The 21,697-nt window shown below is 39.0% G+C and overlaps 1 protein-coding gene across 8 annotated transcripts in view; it reads right to left on the reverse strand.

Moving 5' to 3' along the window:
• Positions 1 to 21,697, reverse strand: part of Cobl (cordon-bleu WH2 repeat protein) — a 288,719-nt gene that overhangs the window by 41,839 nt on the left and 225,183 nt on the right. For all 8 annotated transcript variants that reach the window (XR_013089036.2, XM_076837019.2, XM_076836990.2 and 5 more), the window contains one exon: positions 2,865 to 3,159. Coding sequence is in view for 7 of the 8 variants with exons in the window: in XM_076837019.2 (XP_076693134.2) it covers positions 2,865 to 3,159 (295 nt within the window). In the remaining variant the exon portion in view is untranslated. The remainder of the gene's footprint in view (positions 1 to 2,864; positions 3,160 to 21,697) is intronic.

A 21,697-nucleotide genomic window follows, 5' to 3' on the forward strand; every position in this document is an offset into this window, starting at 1 on the left:
ATGCTTGGCTTTTCCACCCCAAAACAGCCACATGTGGTCTATAAACTCCTTACAAGATGATGACTAGAAGGAGGAAAGGCTGCTGTCTTTAAAGAAAATCCAAAATTTCCTCCACTCTGGAGGCTGCTCACCTCTCGAGTTCTCCTTAACTATCTGCCCAGCCCTGAGCAATTGAGTTCACAACTTCTCTTAATGCTATAGACACTGCTTTCAAGTCATCCTGAAGTGTACTGAAAATCATGTATTTGTAAGTAAATGTGTGATAAACAGTGCTAAATCTTGGGGTATGTTTAATTTGTCATCTGAGATAATCCCTGTAAAATAATTTAAAAGCCCCTCCCAAACTATAGTGTTTTATATCATGAAAAATCACAGGCAGAGATTTGATTTCACCCCTTGGGCAAATAATGTAGTATCATAGACAGGGATGAAGGACTCATTTTTATCCTCACTTGATTCATGAGCTTGCTGGAAACCAGTGAAGAAAAGTAATCTGCTGCAGAATCAATGGTGTCCCCATTTCCTAAACCAACAGGAGTCATTTTACAATGTAGATTGCTTTATAGCTATGCAACATGTCCTGCATTGTACTGAGCTGGGCTCTTCACAGTCGTGACACCTCTGCTGGGTCAGTGTCACTATCCATATGCATCATCAGAACATGAGGTTTGGCAAAAGTTAAGTGAACTCTCGAAGGTCAAGCAACTTGTTGTTGGTGGGATTCTACTGTCAATCTTTCAGGCTACCAAACTCCCTCCCTCCCTATCAGGATATTGTCAAAATTCAGTCATACCTAGGAGATAACAATAAAAAAAATACCCTGTTTGGAAAAAGTTCCAAACACTCAATGACTACTATCCTTGATGCAGCCACAGACAACATTCACTCTTATATCTGGCTAAAAGTCAGCATGATTTTAAATAAGTCTCAGCACCAGCAAAACAAACTATGAGTCCTATGTGCAGTATCCCTGGGGCTCAAAGTTTAAAATGCCTGATTAGTTTTAAGTGGAGGACTCATATATGTATAAGTCCCATGCAAACAAACGTAAAGATTGCAAAAGAAAAAGATTTTTCTTCATGTTAAATGACTGAAAGGGAAATGCCATAATTTTGATCTTCTCTCAGAGCTACAAACAACAGAGGCCAAGTTCAGTTAAAGGCATCATGGGTGGTACAGAGGTAGAAAGGAAACAATTGCTGCTTTCTAATTCCCTCCCTGATGAATATGAACTTGGTTTTGGAATTATCTTTAAGATGGAAGATTTACATTTTTAAATTATCAGAAAATATGTATGATAACATGGGGAAATACTCATGATAAATTGTTAGGTAAAATAAATCAAAACAAATAAGATTGATTATATAATTACTTAAACAAATGAAGATTCATGTGTTCATATGGGCTGGGTTGGAACAAAACATAGAAAATACAAAAGCAATCATTCATTTTGATGACTGACTTACTTATGCACTATTTTAAAAATTATTTTACTTCTTTTAATGTTTCCAGAATATTGTTTGTCAGATTAGTTTTTTAAGTTATGTAAAAGGTGAAAAAAATTGACAGGTGAAACAGAAGTAACATGCCTTTCCATATGAAAAAAAAAAAAAGAATCAAGACTGTGGTGTTGGTGCAGGGATTGAGAAATGAACCAGTACTATGCTGAAGGGCACTGAAACAGACCAGTGCATATTTGAAAACATAATAACCAAGTACAGTCAAAGTAGAAGCCTGAAAAAAAAAATAGATTCTTTCTTCACACCATACCCAAAAATAGACCTCAGGTAGAGGAGAGCCCTGATGTGAGAAAGCAACATTTAAACTTTTACAAGAAATTCAGACTATCTTTAGTCCTTTAGGGTAATGGTAAGCATTTCTTAAATATGCAAAGATAATATACATTTGTGAGATAAAGGATATATTCAATGATATTAACATTAAAAGAATTATTATACAATAAAAAGATAAGTACAGGTCACAGACTTAGAGACTCTCCATGTGCAAAAGCTGACAGAAGAAAAATTAATAATTGAAAAAAGTAAACATATAATTTTTTTTAAAAAAGGGCAAAGGCTTTGAAAAGCAATTCACTAAAGGAGAAATTCAAATTGTTAAAAACATAGACAAGATGCCCATCTTTACTAATAATAGAATTGTAAACTAAAGCCACAAGAAATGCCATCAGACACCCAGAGGATCAGCAAAGCTTAAGATGACTACTAATCTCAAATATTGGTACAGATGTGGAATGATAGGATGTCACAGACCAAAAAACAAGACAAACACTTTTGAAAGCAATTTGCCATTATTCCATAAAGCTGAAGATGACTTTTTCTGATTGTCTAATTAAATTTTTCTTCTACAAAATTCTATCTATTTAAATAAAGACATATATGAACAATTTGCTCATTGTTCCTAGCCCTGAAAAACTGGAACAACCTAAATGTCCATTAACAGAACATTCTACTGTCATGTGTAACTAATTAAATAAAAAACTTAAAATTAAAAAAAGAAAAATGAAAAAATAAAGGAATGAATGATACATATATCATTATGGTTAAATCTTTAAAACATGCTGTTGAGTAGAAAAATAAACTAAGAGTATGGTTCAAACCATTCGTTTGAAGTGTCAAAACATGCAGAGCATTATTATGTATTACTTATAAGAGCCTGCATGTCTACAAGTGGCATGAGGATAAGACTACAGGTAATAAAACTATCAAGTCAGGGGTGCACATTTCTGCAGAAGGCACCTGGCGTCTGGATATTTATGTATTTTAATTGGCTTGCCATGACAAAGGACCCCCTCCTTAGAACACCGGATGGAAGTGACGTGCTTTCCCAGACATGCCAAGACTCACCTCAGATGTGAGTTCCCACAGGAGGAGCTCTTTTGGGGGCCCAGTTCTGGGGTTCCCGTGAGGTCCTGGTCACTGCAGTCTTCTTGGTCTGTGGCCCATTTATCCTTGGACTTCAAGCTGTCGTGTTGTGAATCCAGAGAGATGATATCCGAGGGGGAGCTCATCACCCCCGAGTCCTCAGTCGTGTCCTCTGATGCAAAACAGCTGCCAACGGACACAGTCTCCTCAGCTTCTGATGGCACCAGTGGGACTCTATCCCCACTGCAGTGACTGCTGGGACCCAGGGGCAGGCTCACTAGACAAGACAGGGCAAGGTAAGTCAGCAGAAACCACGCCAGGTCCCACGCTGCCTAACAAGAGCAACATCCTTCTGTGAATATTGCTGAAATATGAACTTCAGGATGCTCCAAATACAGAGAGCATGACTTCCCACACACCCTCCTCTGGAAACATTCTCAGAAAGAGCCCTATGTGCATATGCAACTGAAAGCAAAATTTTCTCTCCAAAACTCAGGATTTGATTAAATTAGTCCTTTAAATATGGATTCAAACACGTTTAAATGTTTAAAGGAATGATATGATAAATGAGATTATTTCTAGTCTGATCCTTGGTTTAACTGAATTTGGCTTAAAATGAGTTCTGTATAAGAAAATTAAGAACAATTAGAGTTTTAAAAAATATAAGCAAACTTAGAAAGCAGTAATGCTGGTATGAGAACATTGACAAATCAAGCCACACTTGAAAGAGAGCCTAAAATAAGAATGACATGTTTCCTCAGCAGTTGGTTCTCCCTTAATTTTTAGTGTTAGAGAGTAAGTTTAGATATCAGTAAGAAACAACTGGGGGGAGAACCTTCAGGTAAAATTTAAAAGAATCAGAACAAAAATAAATCTGTGGTTGAGGTTCTCTGGCCCCTAGGCCCTGAGTTGATTGCTGTAGCAGGAATAATAAGATGAAGAGAGCTATAACCCACTTTAAAGTTAAACTCTGTCAAACATTAATATTAGGGATCATCTCTTATTTAGCCATCCTGCACGTCTATCCAGCTATTTGGAGATAAACTGAATATAAGTAATGTTTAAGGCTATTATTTTTTTTGAAATATTTATTTTTAGTTGGACACATACCTTTATTTTATTTATTTTATTTTTATGTGGTACTAAGGATTAAACCCAGGGCCTCGCACATGCTAGGTGAGTGCTCTACCACTGAGCCACAACCCCAGCCCAAGGTTATTTTTATTTTATTTATATTTATTTTAATTCCTGAGTTTCTAGGCTCTCTAAAATCAATGAAAGCTCCATGCACACAGCTTGAATTTGAAGAACAGGTACACACAACTATAGGGCAGCTATAAACAAAAGTTGTTGTAAACACTAATGTAGAAACAGATTTTAAGTTTCAAGACACTTTAAGGCAGATCATCTATGCACTTTTACTATAGTCCTGGAAAGGAGGACAGTGTCCTGCTGCAATTCAGTGTACTTTGTTCTAAAGTTGCTGCTCCCATTATGTAGTCCCTGGATGCCTAACATGAATGGAGGCAGCAAGGCACTCCCAAGTGCCCACTCCAATGGTATGACTGTACACCAGTGGCAAAGCAACCTTGGAATTGCACTTGACATTGCCAGCATTCACCTGGACAGCAGATCAACATCATGTCATTAACAAAACCAAGAGAAAATCCCTTCAGGTATCAGTTTATATGAGATCTTTTTTATTTATTTTTATTTTTATTTTTTATATGAGATCTTAACAACAAAATAAACATAAGAACAAACATTCAGAAGAAAACACATTCCACAAGAGTTCAAAAGGAAAGAATAGAAGGAGGAGGAATTGTTCAGAGAAACAAATGCACAAGGCAATATACTGAATGCAGTGAATGCTTTTCAATAGTGCCTATTATCTAGATTTCCTCCCAGCTTTTAGTAGCAAAACTCTTAACTGGAAGACAAACAGAAAGAAGAAACACTGCTTATGGATTAACACAACCTGAAACTTTTTCTGCCCATGATTTGCTGATAAGTTGCCACCTCGGAGTGAGTTGCCTATTGCTCTGATCATGCCACCTGTCAATCAGCACAGAGATGTCATTCCAGAGAACAAACCCAACTCAGAAGTCTGCTCCACTGTAACTGTGCCAAGAGCCCACAGGGCAAGAACCTATTGCCTGCCATCCCTCTCTTACCTTGTCTTTTGCCACCATCACAGAACAAGTAGGGAAATTAAGTTCAACATGTTTTTCTCTTTGTTGCATATAAACAGCATGACACAATGCAAAAGAGCACATAGCATGACACAGTGCAAAAAAGCTTTAGGTCACAGAGACCTGGATTCAAGTATGAGCAGAGCAGCTTCCTGACTGAGCTCAGGAAGGCGGGGTAACAATGCCACCCACAGGATTGTGACAAAGACTGGACTTCAGGGGCTGGGGTTGTGGCTTAGTGATAGAGCGGGCACCTTGCATGTGTGAGGTACTGGGTTTAATCCTCAGCACCACATAAAAATAAATAAAGGTATTGTCTCCATCTACAACTAAAAAAATGTTAAAAAAAAAAAAAAAAAAAACAAAACTAAACTTCATGGGCAGGTCCTCATTGCCAGGTGGCTGCCGGGATGAAACAGATCCTATGAGTGAACCTGGGGACACGGTTTTCGAACCCAAGAGTTTGAGCTTGTTGGCAACTCAGTTTATGGGGGGACAGACAGACCCACAAAGAGTGCAGTGCCATCTGGAATGCCCACTATGCTTTCCTAAAAGGATGGCAGTTGACATAAATGCTCAGTCCAGTTCTCCCCTCTGCTATGTCTCCAGTAGCTGTCACACAGATGGGAAGCCATCTTCCCAGGTGGTCCCTACAGGAGGTGCTTTGACTGCCTGGGGCAAGGAAGTTTTCTGGCTCCTGCATCTCAGGGAGGCTCAGAGCACATGAGTGGTGGAATGGGGACATGAATCCATCTCCACACTTCTTCTACTTTTTCTATCTACTTTTGAGATAGGGAAGCTTGTTTAGGCTTGTTTTAGATCCCTCAGAAATTTTGAGGCCAAGAAATTTTTAAGAAAACTGAGTCAGCAGTTGAAATTAAATCAACTGCCAACCCTTAAATCAACAGTGTGAGAAGTCCTGTATTCAGGACACATGTGTTAAGCCACTTAAAAGTGCATAATGTGAGGGCCATGGCCACAGCTCCCCCTCTTGCCCAGGCAAGTCCTCCATTTCTCATGGTAATCTTCCCGCAGGCCTTTGTGGCTTGGTCACGGCCACATCACACCATCTGTGCATGTGCCAGGGAATGGGCAGACAGGGCTGGGCAGATGCAGGTAAGGAAACCCTCAGGGGGGTTGCCTGAATCTCAAGAACGAAGTCACATAGGAATCGAAAGGGCAACTTTGCTCAGAGTTGTGAATTACTCAAAGGGGCAGGAAGGGAGTGCAAGGCTTGGACAGGGCACACTGTGGATATTGATGCCTAACCTGCACTCGGTCTGAAGGGTGGCCAGAAGCTGAAGGCAGCTGAACCTGCCAAGCTTTGCAGCTGGGTGGGGTAGGGGGCCAGGCTATGACAGGAACTTTCTAGAAAAGCTTCTGGAAAGGCATTTATATCAACTGCCACATGCAAACCCCTCCCTCAGCATCGATTTATAGATAGGAGCTAACACTCTGAGGAGGTCCAAACCTGGTCGCCATCATTTTCCAGGCTACTTCTGATTCCTTCTTTCCACAGTGGCTCTGTCAGGAGAAGAATCTTGACTGAATCAAAGATTCTGTTTTGCTCATCCTGTCCTAGTCCCATTTCCCTTTTCTTCTTTTGGCTTGTCCCAGTGATTAACTCCAAGAACCATAACATATTTTGAAAATTTCTAAATGATATCATGGTACAGGAAAACTGCCCTCCCCCATCATTCTAAACAGAAAAATCCAAATGTAGAAGGAGAACTTGGAATTGCTTTGCTGTGACCCCTAGAGGATCCTGTGTCCTCCATCCTCCATGTGTCTTGTTTTCTGCCATTGCTACCACTTCCAGGTAGGACCCTGCTCTGAAACCAGGGGCAGCAAGTGGAGGTGTACTGAATTAAAAGTCCAAGTACCATATCCCAGCCAAAGTCTACTTGGAACTTTGGACATTCCTTTCCCCATTTTCTAAAATGAGCTGATAGTTATTCCTGATAAACTCTCAGATTCCTTCCTGATCTTCCTGAATGACCTTTGTAATTTCAAACCAAGATATGGGTTATCTTGGAGTTGGGAATGATGGCTCAGCCCTGTATTCCCAGCAACTCAGGAAGCTGGACAGGAGGATCACAAGTTCAAAGCCAGCCTCAGCAACTTAGCAAGGCTCTAAGCAACTTAACTGAGAGTAGTCTCAAAATAAAAAATAAAAAGGTCCAGAGATGTGGCTCAGTGGTAAAGCACCCTAGGTTCAATCCCCTGGTACCAAAACCAAACAAACAAACAAATAAAAATTCTCCCTCCCCAAAAAACTAAACAAAAATACGAGATGTCTTCTACATTTGACTGTTGATAACTTAGAAATCTTAAAAGGCATATGACACTAACTTTATCCTTTCTGCTATTTTCTGTCTGCACTGTCATTATTTTTAAATTAATGTGCTGGCAAGTTTGCTCTTCTCTTAAAGTGTGAACAACCTTTTTTGAACTCAAAAGTTATTGTAGGATTTTTTTAAATGTAAAAACATGCACCTACTTTGTCTTTAGCAGAAGCCCAATATAAATTCATGATTAAATTATCTTCCAACTGAGTAGACACAGAGCACAAGTAAGAAATATTAACTCTTCCACTGTCCACCTGCATTACATAATCCCATAGTTCAAATGTCCCTGAATCTAAATGAGAGCTTTGGAAAATTCCCTAACTCAAATACAAAGAAGAAAATACTCAGGGCTCTTGGTACCTCAAGTTGAACACAATCATTCTCAGTTCACTACCAGCTCATTCAAATTTTTCTTTTACAAAGTAACCAAAGAAAATTTCAAACATTCAATATAAATATCTTCCAAGGACAGATAGTCCCTGGCTTATAATGGCTTGTCTTACAATTTTTCAAATATACCAATGAGCAAAAGTGATAAACACTCAGTAGAAAGCACACTTTGAGTTTTGATTGTTGCGTGGGCTGGTGCTATGTGGCCTGATGCTCTCTCAAGATGCTGGACAGCAACAGGAATTGTAGTTTCCTGTCAGTCACAAAATTAAGAGGGAAACTACCAAAATTCTACAGTGTGCTGTGTTGCTAAGCTAGACTGCTGGTAGGATAGGTATATAAAATGCATTTTTGACTTATGATATTTTCAATTTACCATGTGTTTCCATGCATTTATCAGGATGTAACTCCATTGTAAATCGAGGAACATCTGTACTTTTTTATGGATTCATTTTTATTGCTGTTTTATTGAATGCAAATTAAAGGTCTTGATGTTGCATTTCTGCTGATCATTGAGAAAGGAGATTTCTCAAGAATCAGTTTTACCAAGTTTATATGGTGTACAGAATATGCCTCATAAAAAAACAAAATGCCTCCCCATCCAACACTGGTGCTTATGGGTTTCACATCATTTGCAGCAACAAGCAAAGCTTGTCCTTCATCTCAGCCTATTGACTTAATTCTCTATGTTTCAGGCATTAGAAGCAAAGGAGGAGACAAGATAAAGTGTTCCTGAGTTAGTGACATAAGTTGACATGATGCATTTCAATACTTGTTTCATGTAACCCTCCAAGTAATTCTGAACAACCATGTACATGCTTACATTTTTAATCAAAATCTGAAAATTTCCATTATAGGTTCAATTGGTTGCAACAGATGTACAACATTGTTCGACTTGTTCCATCATTTAAAATATGTAATCCAGGGAGCCAAATATCAGTATTTTCATGTCCAGTATTCTCCATGAAAAAATGCATGAACAAATTCTTCCTTTGACAGGCAGGGTTTTCAGCCGTGTCTTTTCTTTCTTGAACTTATTTCCATTCTACCACTCAAAAGAATCTCATCTTAATTGAATGTACTTTATGCTTCAGAGATTTTTTATTGATAAAATCTCTTCATATGAAATATGTATGTAGATTAAAATTTAATTTTTAATCTCTTCTCACCATAGGGCAATAGTGTTAAATTCTTTTTTTATATATTGAGTTATCATTGTGATAATAGTCAACAAAAATTGCATAAATATTTTTTTTGGCAGTGCTGAGAAACCCAGGGCTTAACCTATGCTAGACAAGCATTCTACCACTGAGTTATATCCTCAGCTGCATAATATAGTAGAAATTTTGACATTTGTTAAACAAGAAAGAAAAATGTCATTGAAAATGCATCTTATAATGAGTTAAATGAAGCTTTTAAAAAATTAATTCCTTAAAAATGACTGGAGTCCTTTTTTGCTAGAAGCAGGCAGGGTTTGGCATAAATTCAATTTGTATTTCTTAATCTTATAAGATGTAAGCACCAGAAAGCCTTGTTTACCTAAGTAAGTAGAGGTACATTAAGGGACTTTTGTTATAGCTACATCATTACACTCAACTTTTAAAACTCTTCACATGTTATATGTCAAAAATCACTTAATTGGTCTGTCACAAAAATTATGCGTAATTATCTATAATCTGACAACTCAGGTTCTTTGCCAAATAATTTGGTTGGAAATAAAAATTGGAAAATTACCCGATGTTCAAAAGGATTTGTCACCAAGCCACTGGAGTTATTTATCTGTTCAACCTTGTGCAAATATGTCCATCTGCCTTTCTATTTTGGCACTGGGAATAAGATTTGTCTACCTGAGGAAACTGTACCCATAAGCTTCCCAATGGATATGGGGTATACATGCCCTTAAGAAGGAGGAGAGGCACATTTATAGATTTTGGCACTGGGACTGGAAATTGGATGAGACTACTAAGTTCTCAGTTCTGGGATAAATAAATACACGTGCAGGAGAACCTCTACAAATGGACTCCCTTGGAAAGTCCTGGTTTTCTCCCAAGGGAATACACACTCTGGTTTAAACCCACAGACGAACACAATATATTTGTACCAACTTAAGATTAAAGTGATGGGGTTCATGGAGAATGCTATAGGAATATAGAAGTTGAGCCATTCATTCTAATTAGAGGAGAAAGGAAGCTGACTATGGAACCAGGTCCTGGAACAGCCATAATTTTGGCAGGTAGAGAAGGACAGTCAGGTTAAAGATGAGCCAAGGCATACACATGGGAGGCTGTATAGGAAATGTTGGATACTGGTGAGTGGCTGGGATCCTGTGTTTCATGCTGTGTATATGAATTTGTGCACACAAACGTGTGAATGCTTAGGAGGTAGGTGTGGAGAGGTGGGGTTTAAAGATTAGCCTTTTAGAGACCCTTTGGCACCAGCATTATATGGATTCGGCCCTGACTGTTGACCCCCAAATTTGCCACCCTCTTTTTATCCCTCAGGTATGATTTCCTCAAAGTGGAGTCGTCTTCTTTATTACTCTTCAAAATTACAGCCTCTTTAGTGTATTTAGCATTTTATATGAATGTACTCGTTAAAAACAAAAAACAAACAAAAAAAACCAACCCAGATGTGAGCCCTGCACAGTAAAGAAAATAGTTCAACTGGCTCATTGCTATGTTTTATATTTGTATCTTTTCAAGAAGGCAAGATGAGGAAGACTTGGAAAGCATTTATAGATTTAAATACACCTGGATTTTCAGAAGACTCAAGTAATATATTCTTGGTATGGACCTATCTCAATTTCTCCAAAGCCTGGACCATAACTCTAGTATTAGAATCATAATGTGCCCAATAGAATTTCTGGGCAGAGAAAACTCCAACTCATCCCATTTTAAGACAAAGCCGTGCACTGTTCTTCTTTTATAAACATATAAAGGAAAAAAGTTGCTGCCATTATCTGTCCAGTACCATCTCTCCCTTTTTGTGTTACATGAATTCTGTACTCTTGTAGGTAAACTATTTTCATCATCTGCAAGAATCCTTCTGCTCTTAACTGTACCCAGGTAGGCAAAAGATAAAGCAAAGCTTGGCCAATCTGAAAACTCACAGACAGTGTTCCAGTGACTGGGCACGTAGTCATGTGTCCGAAATTGGTCGAATCAAAGCTTTTTCAGTACCTTTTTCTCAGAGCTTTTGAGGAAGCTGGTCTCACTGAGCTGGGATCAATGGATAGGGGTGAGTTCTGGATAGATAGTGGCCGTTTAAACTGGCACTCGAGGAGGTTTTCCATTGGTTGGAGAGAAAAACAGCCCTTGGACTGTTCAGATTATGGAGTCAATCATGCTCCCAATAAAGATTTGTCTCTTGGAATTCCCAGGTATGTGAATGCAAAAGCTCCACATATCCCCCATTAACTAGTTGAAGATATATTTCTATTCCTTGGAACTAAAGTGTATCATCTAATAAATATCTCAATTTCCCTGATTTTGCATATTTTATACATACATATACTATAATATATAAAATGATATACAATATCATTATAGTATTTCTATCAGAGGAACATTTATTTTAGAACTACAAGAATTTGACAGCTGAATATAATATGTCTTTCCCTTCTCTAAATTTGTTTATTTTAGGCAAGAATCAAGGGATCATTCCAAGGGTATATTCTTGCAGTCCTGCCCTATTTGAATATTAACCTCACTTAATCCTCATTCTTTTAAAAAAATTTATCATCTAAAAATGATAAATTTTTTTAAAAGAATGAGGATTAGTGAGGTTAATTATTCAAATAGGGCAGGACTGCAAGAATATACCCTTGGAATGATCCTTGATTCTTGCCTAAATAAACAAATTTAGAGAAGGGAAAGACATATTATATTCAGCTGTCAAATTCTTGTAGTTCTTAAAATAAATGTTCCTCTGATAGAAATACTATAATGATATTGTATATCATTTTATATATTATAGTATATGTATGTAATAAAATATGCAAAATCAGGGAAATTGAGATATTTATTAGATGATACACTTTAGTTCCAAGGAATAGAAATATATCTTCAACTAGTTAATGGGGGATATGTGGAGCTTTTGCATTCACATACCTGGGAATTCCAAGAGACAAATCTTTATTGGGAGCATGATTGACTCCATAATCTGAACAGTCCAAGGGCTGTTTTTCTCTCTCCAACAATGAAAACCTCCTCTGTTTCCTAGCATCTCTCTTCATAAACAGAAATTATATGCTAGCAGAATTTCTTTCTTTTTCATTGTACTTTTTAGTTATACATGAAAATAGAATACTATGGCATAATTATAAAATCATGGAATATAATTTGTTCTACTTCAGTCCCCAGTATTTCCCCTTCCCCTCCTGTTCCCTACTCTCTACTTTACTGTCCTTGCAGAATATGTTTCTATAATTTATTTCTGGAAGCTGGTGAGATTATCCTTTTAGCTTATGGATATCACAGCTTTTATCAAAATGTGGCTAAAAGTGTGTTTTTACAAATGAATATTTAATTTACCAAATGTTTGATGCTTGTTTGGTTATTTATTTATCAATAATAGTCTACTCTTGTTTTATGTTTGTGAAAATTACTGAAATTTATTGAGGCAAAGACTAAATATATTTATTTTAAAGTGCCACCCTGTTTCCAAAATTCTAAGGAACTGAGATAAGAACTCTAATCAGTTTGTTATCTCTTTTATGCATTTATGAAGTGGTTTAATGATTCTTGACTGTGTTTCATGTGTTTAGGTGAGGTTGTCAGTGATGGGAGACAGTAGGATTCTTTGGCACACATGAACATCACTGCTTCCTTACTTTGGGACAGAAAACCTAAAGACAGCGGCTCTGGATATGGTATATGGATCGGGACTGGTCTTAGTGGATTCCATGGGGGCAGAGTCAGAGTTTCCTTCCTGGGGCAGAGACTGCATTTGTATAGGGTGGCCAGTTTTTCTCACTGGCCACAATGCTGACTTTGGTGAGTGGTGCTGAGACTCAATCACCTTATAATCGAAGTGTCAGTTTGTTTTCCTGTGCCTTTTTAAACAAACAAGTAAACAGGATCCCTCCTCTATGCTGATGTTATGGCTTTAAGAGTAGTCTAAAATATTAGAATATTGGCTAACCACTATCAGATAGTTTAGATCAACACTGACATCTGAAAACCACATTGTGAAAGTTGGGTTTTGATATTCTGCAGTATTTACATGGATAACATTTACTTACCTCCTTGTTTAATCCACATGCCCTATGCAGCATGGATATAATTATTACTATTTTGCAAATTATAAAAGAAGCCCAGGCCAACAAATTATTTCACCTATTCCCAAGGGGATGTATGGCAGGAACAACTCTGTTAGGCTCATAAAAGGGGCAAGTCTATTCAAAATCACACACAAAAAATCACTTCTCAGGCAAGAGTCAAATTAAGGTTCTTTTACCAAGAAAATGTGAACAGAATCTTACTGAGAATAACTGCACTAAATTTTGCTAATCCCAAAGATTTTCTTCAATATTCTATGAAAGAAACCTTGTTCCCATTTGCCCAGAAATTTCTATATATTTGAAACTATCTTTTAAGTGTACAGGGTGGGGCCACTCCAGTCCCTTTTTGTGCACTTTTGGGGCCTCACCTTTGAAGGGAGCAGAGAACTTTGGGGAGTTGATGGCAGTCCCTTCTAGCAAGAACAAAGCTGGTGCCTGATTTTTCATTGTCAAAATAGAAGCCCTCTCTCCAGGATGTCTCGTAGATCAAAGCATATGAATTTTATTTAATCAACACCTCAGAAAATTTGACATCCAGGATGTGCCGAGTTGCCACCGGACTCGAATCTCAAATTGACAAGAGAATCAGGTATGGCCATGAGGCACGGGTGAATCATCATGCAATTTGAGACTAATACTGCACGTTTCTTTCCCAGCTTCCTCCAAGTTCTCTTTTTTTCTTCTTCTTCTTCTTAGAATTCTAGAAAACCAAGTTTATGTCCTACTTTTTATTAAGTTTCTATAATGTACAGTTCACCCATTACTCTTGATCTCAGTTTGATATAAAAATAACCAAATAAGAACATTTTTGCACATTATACAAAACTATTTTTGAAGATATTATCTATTATGGGCTCAATGTCTTTTACAAAGGTGTCTTTTTAATTTGTCCCCAAATTTAGATCTTCCTTACCTCACCCTCTCCCCATTTTAATTAAAGAAATGAGGGCTCTTTGACCCAGGTCATCCCTGACACCTTTTTTTTTGCCTTGGTTCCTAGGATGTTTGAGACTAAATCAAATTTTTATTACTACTGTTGCATAGATCCCTTCTTTCTCCCTTTCTATCATATATATTTCTGAATTCCACTGGTGTTTATTTTTAAATGTTTTAGGAAAATGTGGGTTTCAGCAAGAGCATTAATTGATATATTTTTATTTCCAGATATGTAATAGAAAAATATTTTTTCTACATTCTTCTAGATTTGAATAATGCTGATGAGACACACACAAAAAAAGCTGCTTCAAATCACCTTTGCAATTCCTTGTGGCTTAAATTAGAAACAAATTATATCCTCTTGATTCATAAGAAAGAAAGGTGCAGACCATTCTTTCCTGACCTGCAGCAGCCACGCACACACTACCACGCCTGGCCTGTGTGTCTGCCCTCCCCAGTTCTGTGCTGTCCTCTGCGACCATAGCCCTGGCATTATAAAAAGGAGTGTTTGTGGTATGGTATCTCACCCTGGAAGGACAGTCTCCTCACACAGGCACACTATGTGACTTAAAGTTTTGATGAAATAATGAACATTCTCATGTCCACTAAAAGAAATAAGTATTCTTAGATGAAGAATTTAGGTATCTGTTGTGATGGAGAAGATATAACACTACCTGCCACCTTCCATGTCTCAGAGAAGCCATCAAGTGACCTGTAATGTCACTCTAAACTTCAGACATTCCAGGTTCAGAGTGGCCTGTGCCACCCCACCTCCCAGGGGTCCTCCCAGGGGCACAACCTGAGAGCCCCCATCCAGCATAACATTCCTCACCCTCTCATCCTCACACCTCTGCCTCTTTTCCAATTATATCCCAAAGTGGGAGTCAGTGGTGACAGACAAAATTGTCACTGCCCTTCTGCAAAAACATCTTATTAGGTGTCTCGAAGGCAAATTAAAACATTGATAAGGAAATTTTTTTCTTTTCATTTAACATAGATTACAATGTCTTTCTTGGCTAGCTGTCCTTTTATTTCCATATTGATAGTTTAAATTTTACCATCTATAAAACCTACAGACACAAGGACATTTCCAGCTGATAGTGTAAATACACCCATTTGCCCGTGTCTCCCATCTTGCATTCAGGCCATCTTCACACTCCTGGAGACTGAAGAGATTCTCACAGTATGCCTCTATCATATAGGTGGCTAGCCACATGAGACACTGAAAAGTGTCAGTTGAATTGAGGATATTATCATCTTTTGTCTCTTCTAAGTGGCCTAGAGATATGTGTCTCTGACACTTTTTCTTCATGGCATCTCCCTGGGATGGTTGCTGCTTCTTTCTACTCCCTGGAAGGGTCCCATAAGGGTTCTTTCACCTCTGCCATATAGGTGGTCCCAGCCCTGGTCTGGCCAACGACAGAGGCCCCTAGGTAAGGGATACGCCTCCAGCCCCTTAGAGCTGGAGGCATATCAGCTCTCCCTTGCCTGTTTTTCTCATAATTGCCTCATTTGCCATCCAACACAATATGCTGGAAGTGTAAGGAAACAAAACTTACTTTGAACTTAAAATATATTTCCCCTCCCAGACTTCCTGTTTCAGCTGTGGGAGAAGGTTGCCAGCTATGGAAGCTCAAAACCTTTCTTCCCCTCTGTGGAGCAACCAGGGTAACTTGCAGGGAACAGAAAGAGAATCAGGAGGGAGAGAGACAGAGAAACATATAGAAGCTTACTTCAAGGAGAAATAAGTTCATCTGTGATGTCAGGATAGGCTGTTCCCTGTATTTGCACTTCTCTTTCATCTTCCAAGGGCAGCACCAAGTCCCACTCCTCCATGAAGCTGAGCTTCCCTTCAGCCCCACCTCACATTCCTCCCCTGGACTCAGAATGCCCACATGTCTCTTTTCTGTCACCTTAATATGGTGTCTGTCTAGCTCAGACTAGGTCCCTCATGAGCTCTTAACGGCTTCATCCGTAAGACTGGATTCCTCTCCCTAAGGTCTCAAAACAGGTTCAATGCAATGGATGACACAGAGGAGGAGCTAGCACCACTCAGGGTTAAGGCTCAATCAACAAAGCTCTTCTAATCCCTCTAAGGTGCTGGGTCTTGCCACCTGGCTGGCCATAAACATTCTAAGTTTTCTTAGAAGATGATTCTTGCACTTGGCCTGCATCAGAATACCCAGAAGGTTGTTAAAAGTAGTGAGTGCCCAGCCGCCCCTGAACCCCTGTGAATTTCTCACTCCACAAGGACCATATTTTCTTCTTTTCCTGGATGATGCTAATGCTGCTGGCCTGCATGCTTGGGAAGGGCTTCCTTCTACTTCACCCAGGCTGAGTGGCCGCTCGCTCTTTCTCCTCTAGCTGAGCTGCAGCTACAAAAAGTCTGCTTTTAAGCTTTACATCATCATGTAGCATTCTTTCCTCGTCTTACTAAAATATATTTCCATGCCATATTTCAAAGGCAGCTATTTCCTAACCAGTTTTTAAAATTCATCTTTATTCTCTATTCTCAAAAAGCAGAAGCGCTTCCTCTTTCCTTTATTTACAGATATCATTTCCCATTCCTATGCTCTTCATTTATATACCATTTCATGGAAGACAACCCTAAAAGATTATCCTAAAAATACTCTAACCTGCCCTTAACAGAGTTAAAAGTAACATTTCCCCCTAGATCAAGGTAGAATTGAAATAATTCATTGTGGAAAGTATAATTTCAAAAACAGAATGAGGAAGTGACTTACAAATACAAAACACATCCTGAACACTTATGAAGAATGTCAAAAATAAGTATAAACGATAATACTGGGAGCCAGGCAGGGTAGCACATGCCTATAATCCCAACGGCTCAGGAGGATGAGACAGGAGGATCAAGAGTTCAAAACCCCAGCCTCAGCAACAGTGAGGCTCTAAGCAACTCAGTGAGACCCTGTCTCTAAATAAAATACAAAATAGGTCTCCCATCCAAGTACTGATATAAGGTGACTGATTCATAATGGGGTAGGGTGGGGGAGCATGGGAGGAATAGATGAACTATAGATAAGGCAGAGGGTGGGAGGAGAAGGGAGGGGGCAGGGGGTTAGCAATGATGGTGGAATGTGATGGACATCATTATCCAAAGTACATGTATGAAGTCAGGAATTGGTGTGAACATACTTTATATACAACCAGAGATATGAAAAATTGTGCTGTATATGTTTAATATGAATTGTAATTCATTCTGCTGTCATTTATTTACAAAATCAATTAAAAACACAAAACAGGGCTGGGGATGTGGTCCAGTGCCCCTGAGTTCAAACCCAAGTACCACCCCCACTCAAGAAAGAATAATACTGGGGATGTAATGAAGGGCCAGGGGAAGGAGGGCTGAGCGGGGCACACCTCCAGAGTGAAAGCAAAATGGGATCCTGAGACACTGGAGAAACAGGACAAGACGTAGTAGCAAGATTCAGAAGCCACAGCTGTGAGAAAAGCTGTCATACAGCAAGAACAGCATGCAAAGATGCAGGGCTGGAGTGATGGGTCTATAAGCCAGGATCACTAGCAGACCACCGAAGGTGGAAAAGGCAAAGAAGGGTCCTCCTCCTGCAGGTTTCAGAAGGGGACTTCCAGCATCCAGATCTCAGAGATAGGAGCATTTGTTGTTCTATGGTGAAAGAAGAGAAAAGAAAGGGAGAGAAGGGAAGAAGGAACAAAGGAAGAAATGGAAGAAGAATTGTTGTTATAAAACTCATGAGAGATGTTTGTAAGAGTTACTTGGGGAAAATAAGCCCTGAACAATGACAGAGTGAAAACTGGAGTCTGTCTTAATATGTTCTATATTTTCCCACCAGTGCCTCTGCTTGCAACCTTGGTCACATCAGTTTAGTTGGCCAATTTTATTATTTTTGTTTTATTAATTACTTGTATAAATTGCCTGAAGTTTGGGACAGATGGAATAGCAAAAACTGTGAAGACAACTTATTCAAACTGTTACCTGGGTCTGGACTGATGAATAAACATATATGTTGTTTAATAATGAAAAGACATTCTATTGGGTACTTGTTTTAAGACAAGTTCCTTTCTAAATAATTTTACAGATCACACAACACTAACACATCATAAAAAGAGAGTGGAGGAAAGTTAGTGACTAATAACTATGCTTATAAGTGGAGCTCTTATGAGAAACACACACAGCAAAATCACTACCTAAGGGCCACTTGAATACTATAGCATGGTTACCCTAAAGACAATGAAAAGTAACACCATGATTTTCCCATAGAGCCCTCCTTGCCCATGTCCAGCCTGCCTTGGTAATGTGCATCTGCTTGTAACAATGACAAGATCAGCATCAGAGCCCATCATTTGGGGAAACTTGTATAGAATTGTTTCTAGCCTTATCCAAAGTCAACAGACTACACAGCCAGTAAATTAAATGTTTCACACACAAACCACCTGTCTAACTCACAATTATGGTGGCCCAAAATAACTTGGCTTTATTGGCCAGAAAACACTCACCTCAGCAAAACCCACCAATACCCAAAATAACCTCCATGAGATGTTGAGACTCAGCCTTAGAACTTTAGCATCAGTCTGATGAACTTGAAGTCAGATGCCATCTTCTTGGGAGGCAAGGCAACCCCCTTTCCCTGCCCTTCCTGAAAGAACACCCCTGCCTCCCCACAGCCTCTTCCGTTTTACTTAGGTTTAGAGTCATCTACACTACCATCAAATTTTACCAGTGCTTTTCTGTTAGGATTCTTTTGAATTTTAAAGTAAAATTTATTTTTTCTTCTCTAGCACAGAAAGTAAGGAAAGTACAAATAACTGAAGTAGAAATAATCACTCATCTTCAAGATAACTATGGTTAACATTTGGTTGCTTTTTCTTCCTAGTCTTTTTGAAAGAAAGTTTTAAGATATACACATAAATCCTTAGCATAGTGATGCCTATGACAATGCATAAAGTTCAAAGACCTTCATTATTAAAGATTACTAAAATTGTAGCTGAGGAGGATATTTATTGTCTATGGTTGTTTATTGAATCTTAAGTGTATACTTCTCTCGTGGGTATTTTTTTCATTGGACATTTTGAAGGTGAAAACAAAAAGATACATGTACAATAGAACTTCTTACTTGTGTAAAGAAAACCACACATGTCACCCATTGTCATGTCACCCCATTATCATGTTAACATATTCACTTTGTATTCAACAGATTCAAGACAAGTTTTCTCCTACATCTTTTGTGTCAATTTCAACAATTATGTTACACTGTGCTAATTCCACTTTGATCTTCAGCACCTGAGTCTCTACAGGCATTAACTTTCTCATCTGTAAAATGGGGGTGTGAATTCATGATCATCACTCATTTAGCAGTTGGCATTTAGATGCTTGCATGGATAATGCAAGTAAAGTCTGCGAACAGCACCTGGAATAGATGGAAGACTTGGGAAATGTGGGCTGTTAATGATGAATCTCATTATTGTTACTTTAATCTGTTATTTGTCTACAGGCAGATATGATCACTAGCAATCATAATCTCTTAAAACTCTGACAAACTAACTTGAGGGGATTTCAGAAGCTGCAACTTTCAGAATCTGGAGAACTATCCCTGAGGAAGACACATTTCCACTCCCCAGGGGAGGAGGAGAGGGAGAGCCCTGAAGGTGATGGTTCAGGAGGGAGGCCCAGGAAGCAGTGGCAGTGGAAATAATCTGTAGCTCAAACAAGCTTGGAGGAGATAAGGGGCTAGAATGGTTCAACACACAAGACAGTCCCAGCAAGATCCCCAAGGAGTTGGGGAAAGAACTGCTCCAATCTGTGTGCTCCCCTCCCAACTGTCCTACACCTGTTACCAGCACCAAATCTGTGGAGAAATATAACCCTACAATGTGGTCTTCTCTATACTATTTGTTTCAACCCCTGGAGTTTTTCTACTTTGCATCACCCCATGTGGTCCATTCTTTTTACTCACTGCTCACACATTTAGAGAGTGACAGACAGATACAGATCCACCTAGGTACTTTTTGCCAAAGTAGGATTTGAAGGAAGACCTTAATCCCCATTTGCATGTGAAAGATCCTCCACAGGCTACTTCTTCACTATAGACCAGCTCCTCTGCAGTCTGTTTTGTGCCTCCCACAAGTCAGAGTCTCTTAACACACATATTTTCACTCTGGCCTGCCTGAAAGTCAGTCCCAGCCCAGGGAATACTCCCGTGCTTCCCCAAACCCAGTCCATGAGCACATGAACACCATGTTCTCAGGCATCTTAATAGGTCACATTTTCTGCATGATTATCATATAGCAGAGGCTCCTATCTGTAAGGGACTTGTTCCTAGGAAGAAAACATTCTCACTTGATTCTGTCAAAGCCACCACCTATGGACTCACAGAATGTCTTATCTACCATCACAGTATTCCACACAGCATCCCTCTGATGAGGGAACTCACTTGATAGCAATGAAGTTGGTAATGGGACCATGCTCAGGGAAGTCACTTATCTTTCCACATTCCCTATCATCCTGAAGCTTGGGAGAACTATGGCTGGGTGTTATCCCAGAGACGCAAGAAGATTGCAAGTTTGAGGCCAGTCTCAGTAATTTAGTAAGACCCTAAGCAACTTGGTGAGACCCTGTCTCAAAACATGAAAAGTGCTGGGGATATGGCTCAGTGATTAAGCGCCTCTGTGTTCAATCCCTGATACTGAAAACAAGACAAAACAAAACAAACAAAAACTGTGGAATGGCTTTTTGAAGACTCAGTGAGAGTACCAACTAGGTGGCAATATTTTGCAAATGGGCATGGCTCTCTGGAAGGCTATATATGGTCTAAATCAGTGTCTAATATACGGCACTGTTTCTCCCATACCCAGGATTAAGGGTTCCAGGAATCACAGGATGGAACTGGGTCTGGTACCACTTACCATTACCACTCCAAGTGACCCATGGCCTTATGCTCTGCTATCTAAGGCTCTTCATTTCAAAGGGAAAAATGATTCTGTCTGTAGAAATAACAATGATTTAACTGACCTGGAAGTTAAGGCTGCCACCCAGCCCCTTTGGGCTCCTCTCAGGGGAAAGCAGACTAATGTGCCACAGTGAAGGTAAGGAACACAGGAGTTCTCTTATGGCATCTCTTAGTTTTACCAGGCCCTGTGATTAAGGGGAATGGAGAACTACAAACCCAACCAGGCAGGACTACTAATGGCCCAGACCCTTCAACAGTGAAGGTATGGATCACCACATCAGGTGAAGAATGATGACCAACTGAGATTCCTGCTGAAGAGGAATACAGAAGGGCTAGAGAATACAGTTATAAATGCCAGCTATGATCATATGACCAGTTACAGAAATGAGGACTGTAAATGTCATAATAATTCCTTCTTACTTTGCCATGAACATACTTGTGTGTATACATACATATGTTATACACACAAAATCAATACTTTTGTTTTCTTTCCTCTCTTATTGCCTTAATAAATAACATAATTTATTTTATGTCAGTGTGTAAGTTATATTAATTTTACATCACAGTATGTTATGGGATATCAGGGAAAGAAAATATTAGTCAAGGATTTTACCTACTCCTCTGGGGATAAGATTCATGTGTTTTCAATTGTTAGCAGGATAGTTGTATCATGTTTCTTGCAATTATAACCTTGTTTTTCTCTTTATTTGGAGATTAAATA

The sequence above is a fragment of the Callospermophilus lateralis genome, chromosome 1 (assembly GCF_048772815.1).
Source record: "Callospermophilus lateralis isolate mCalLat2 chromosome 1, mCalLat2.hap1, whole genome shotgun sequence".
In the NCBI taxonomy this organism is placed as follows: domain Eukaryota; kingdom Metazoa; phylum Chordata; class Mammalia; order Rodentia; family Sciuridae; genus Callospermophilus; species Callospermophilus lateralis.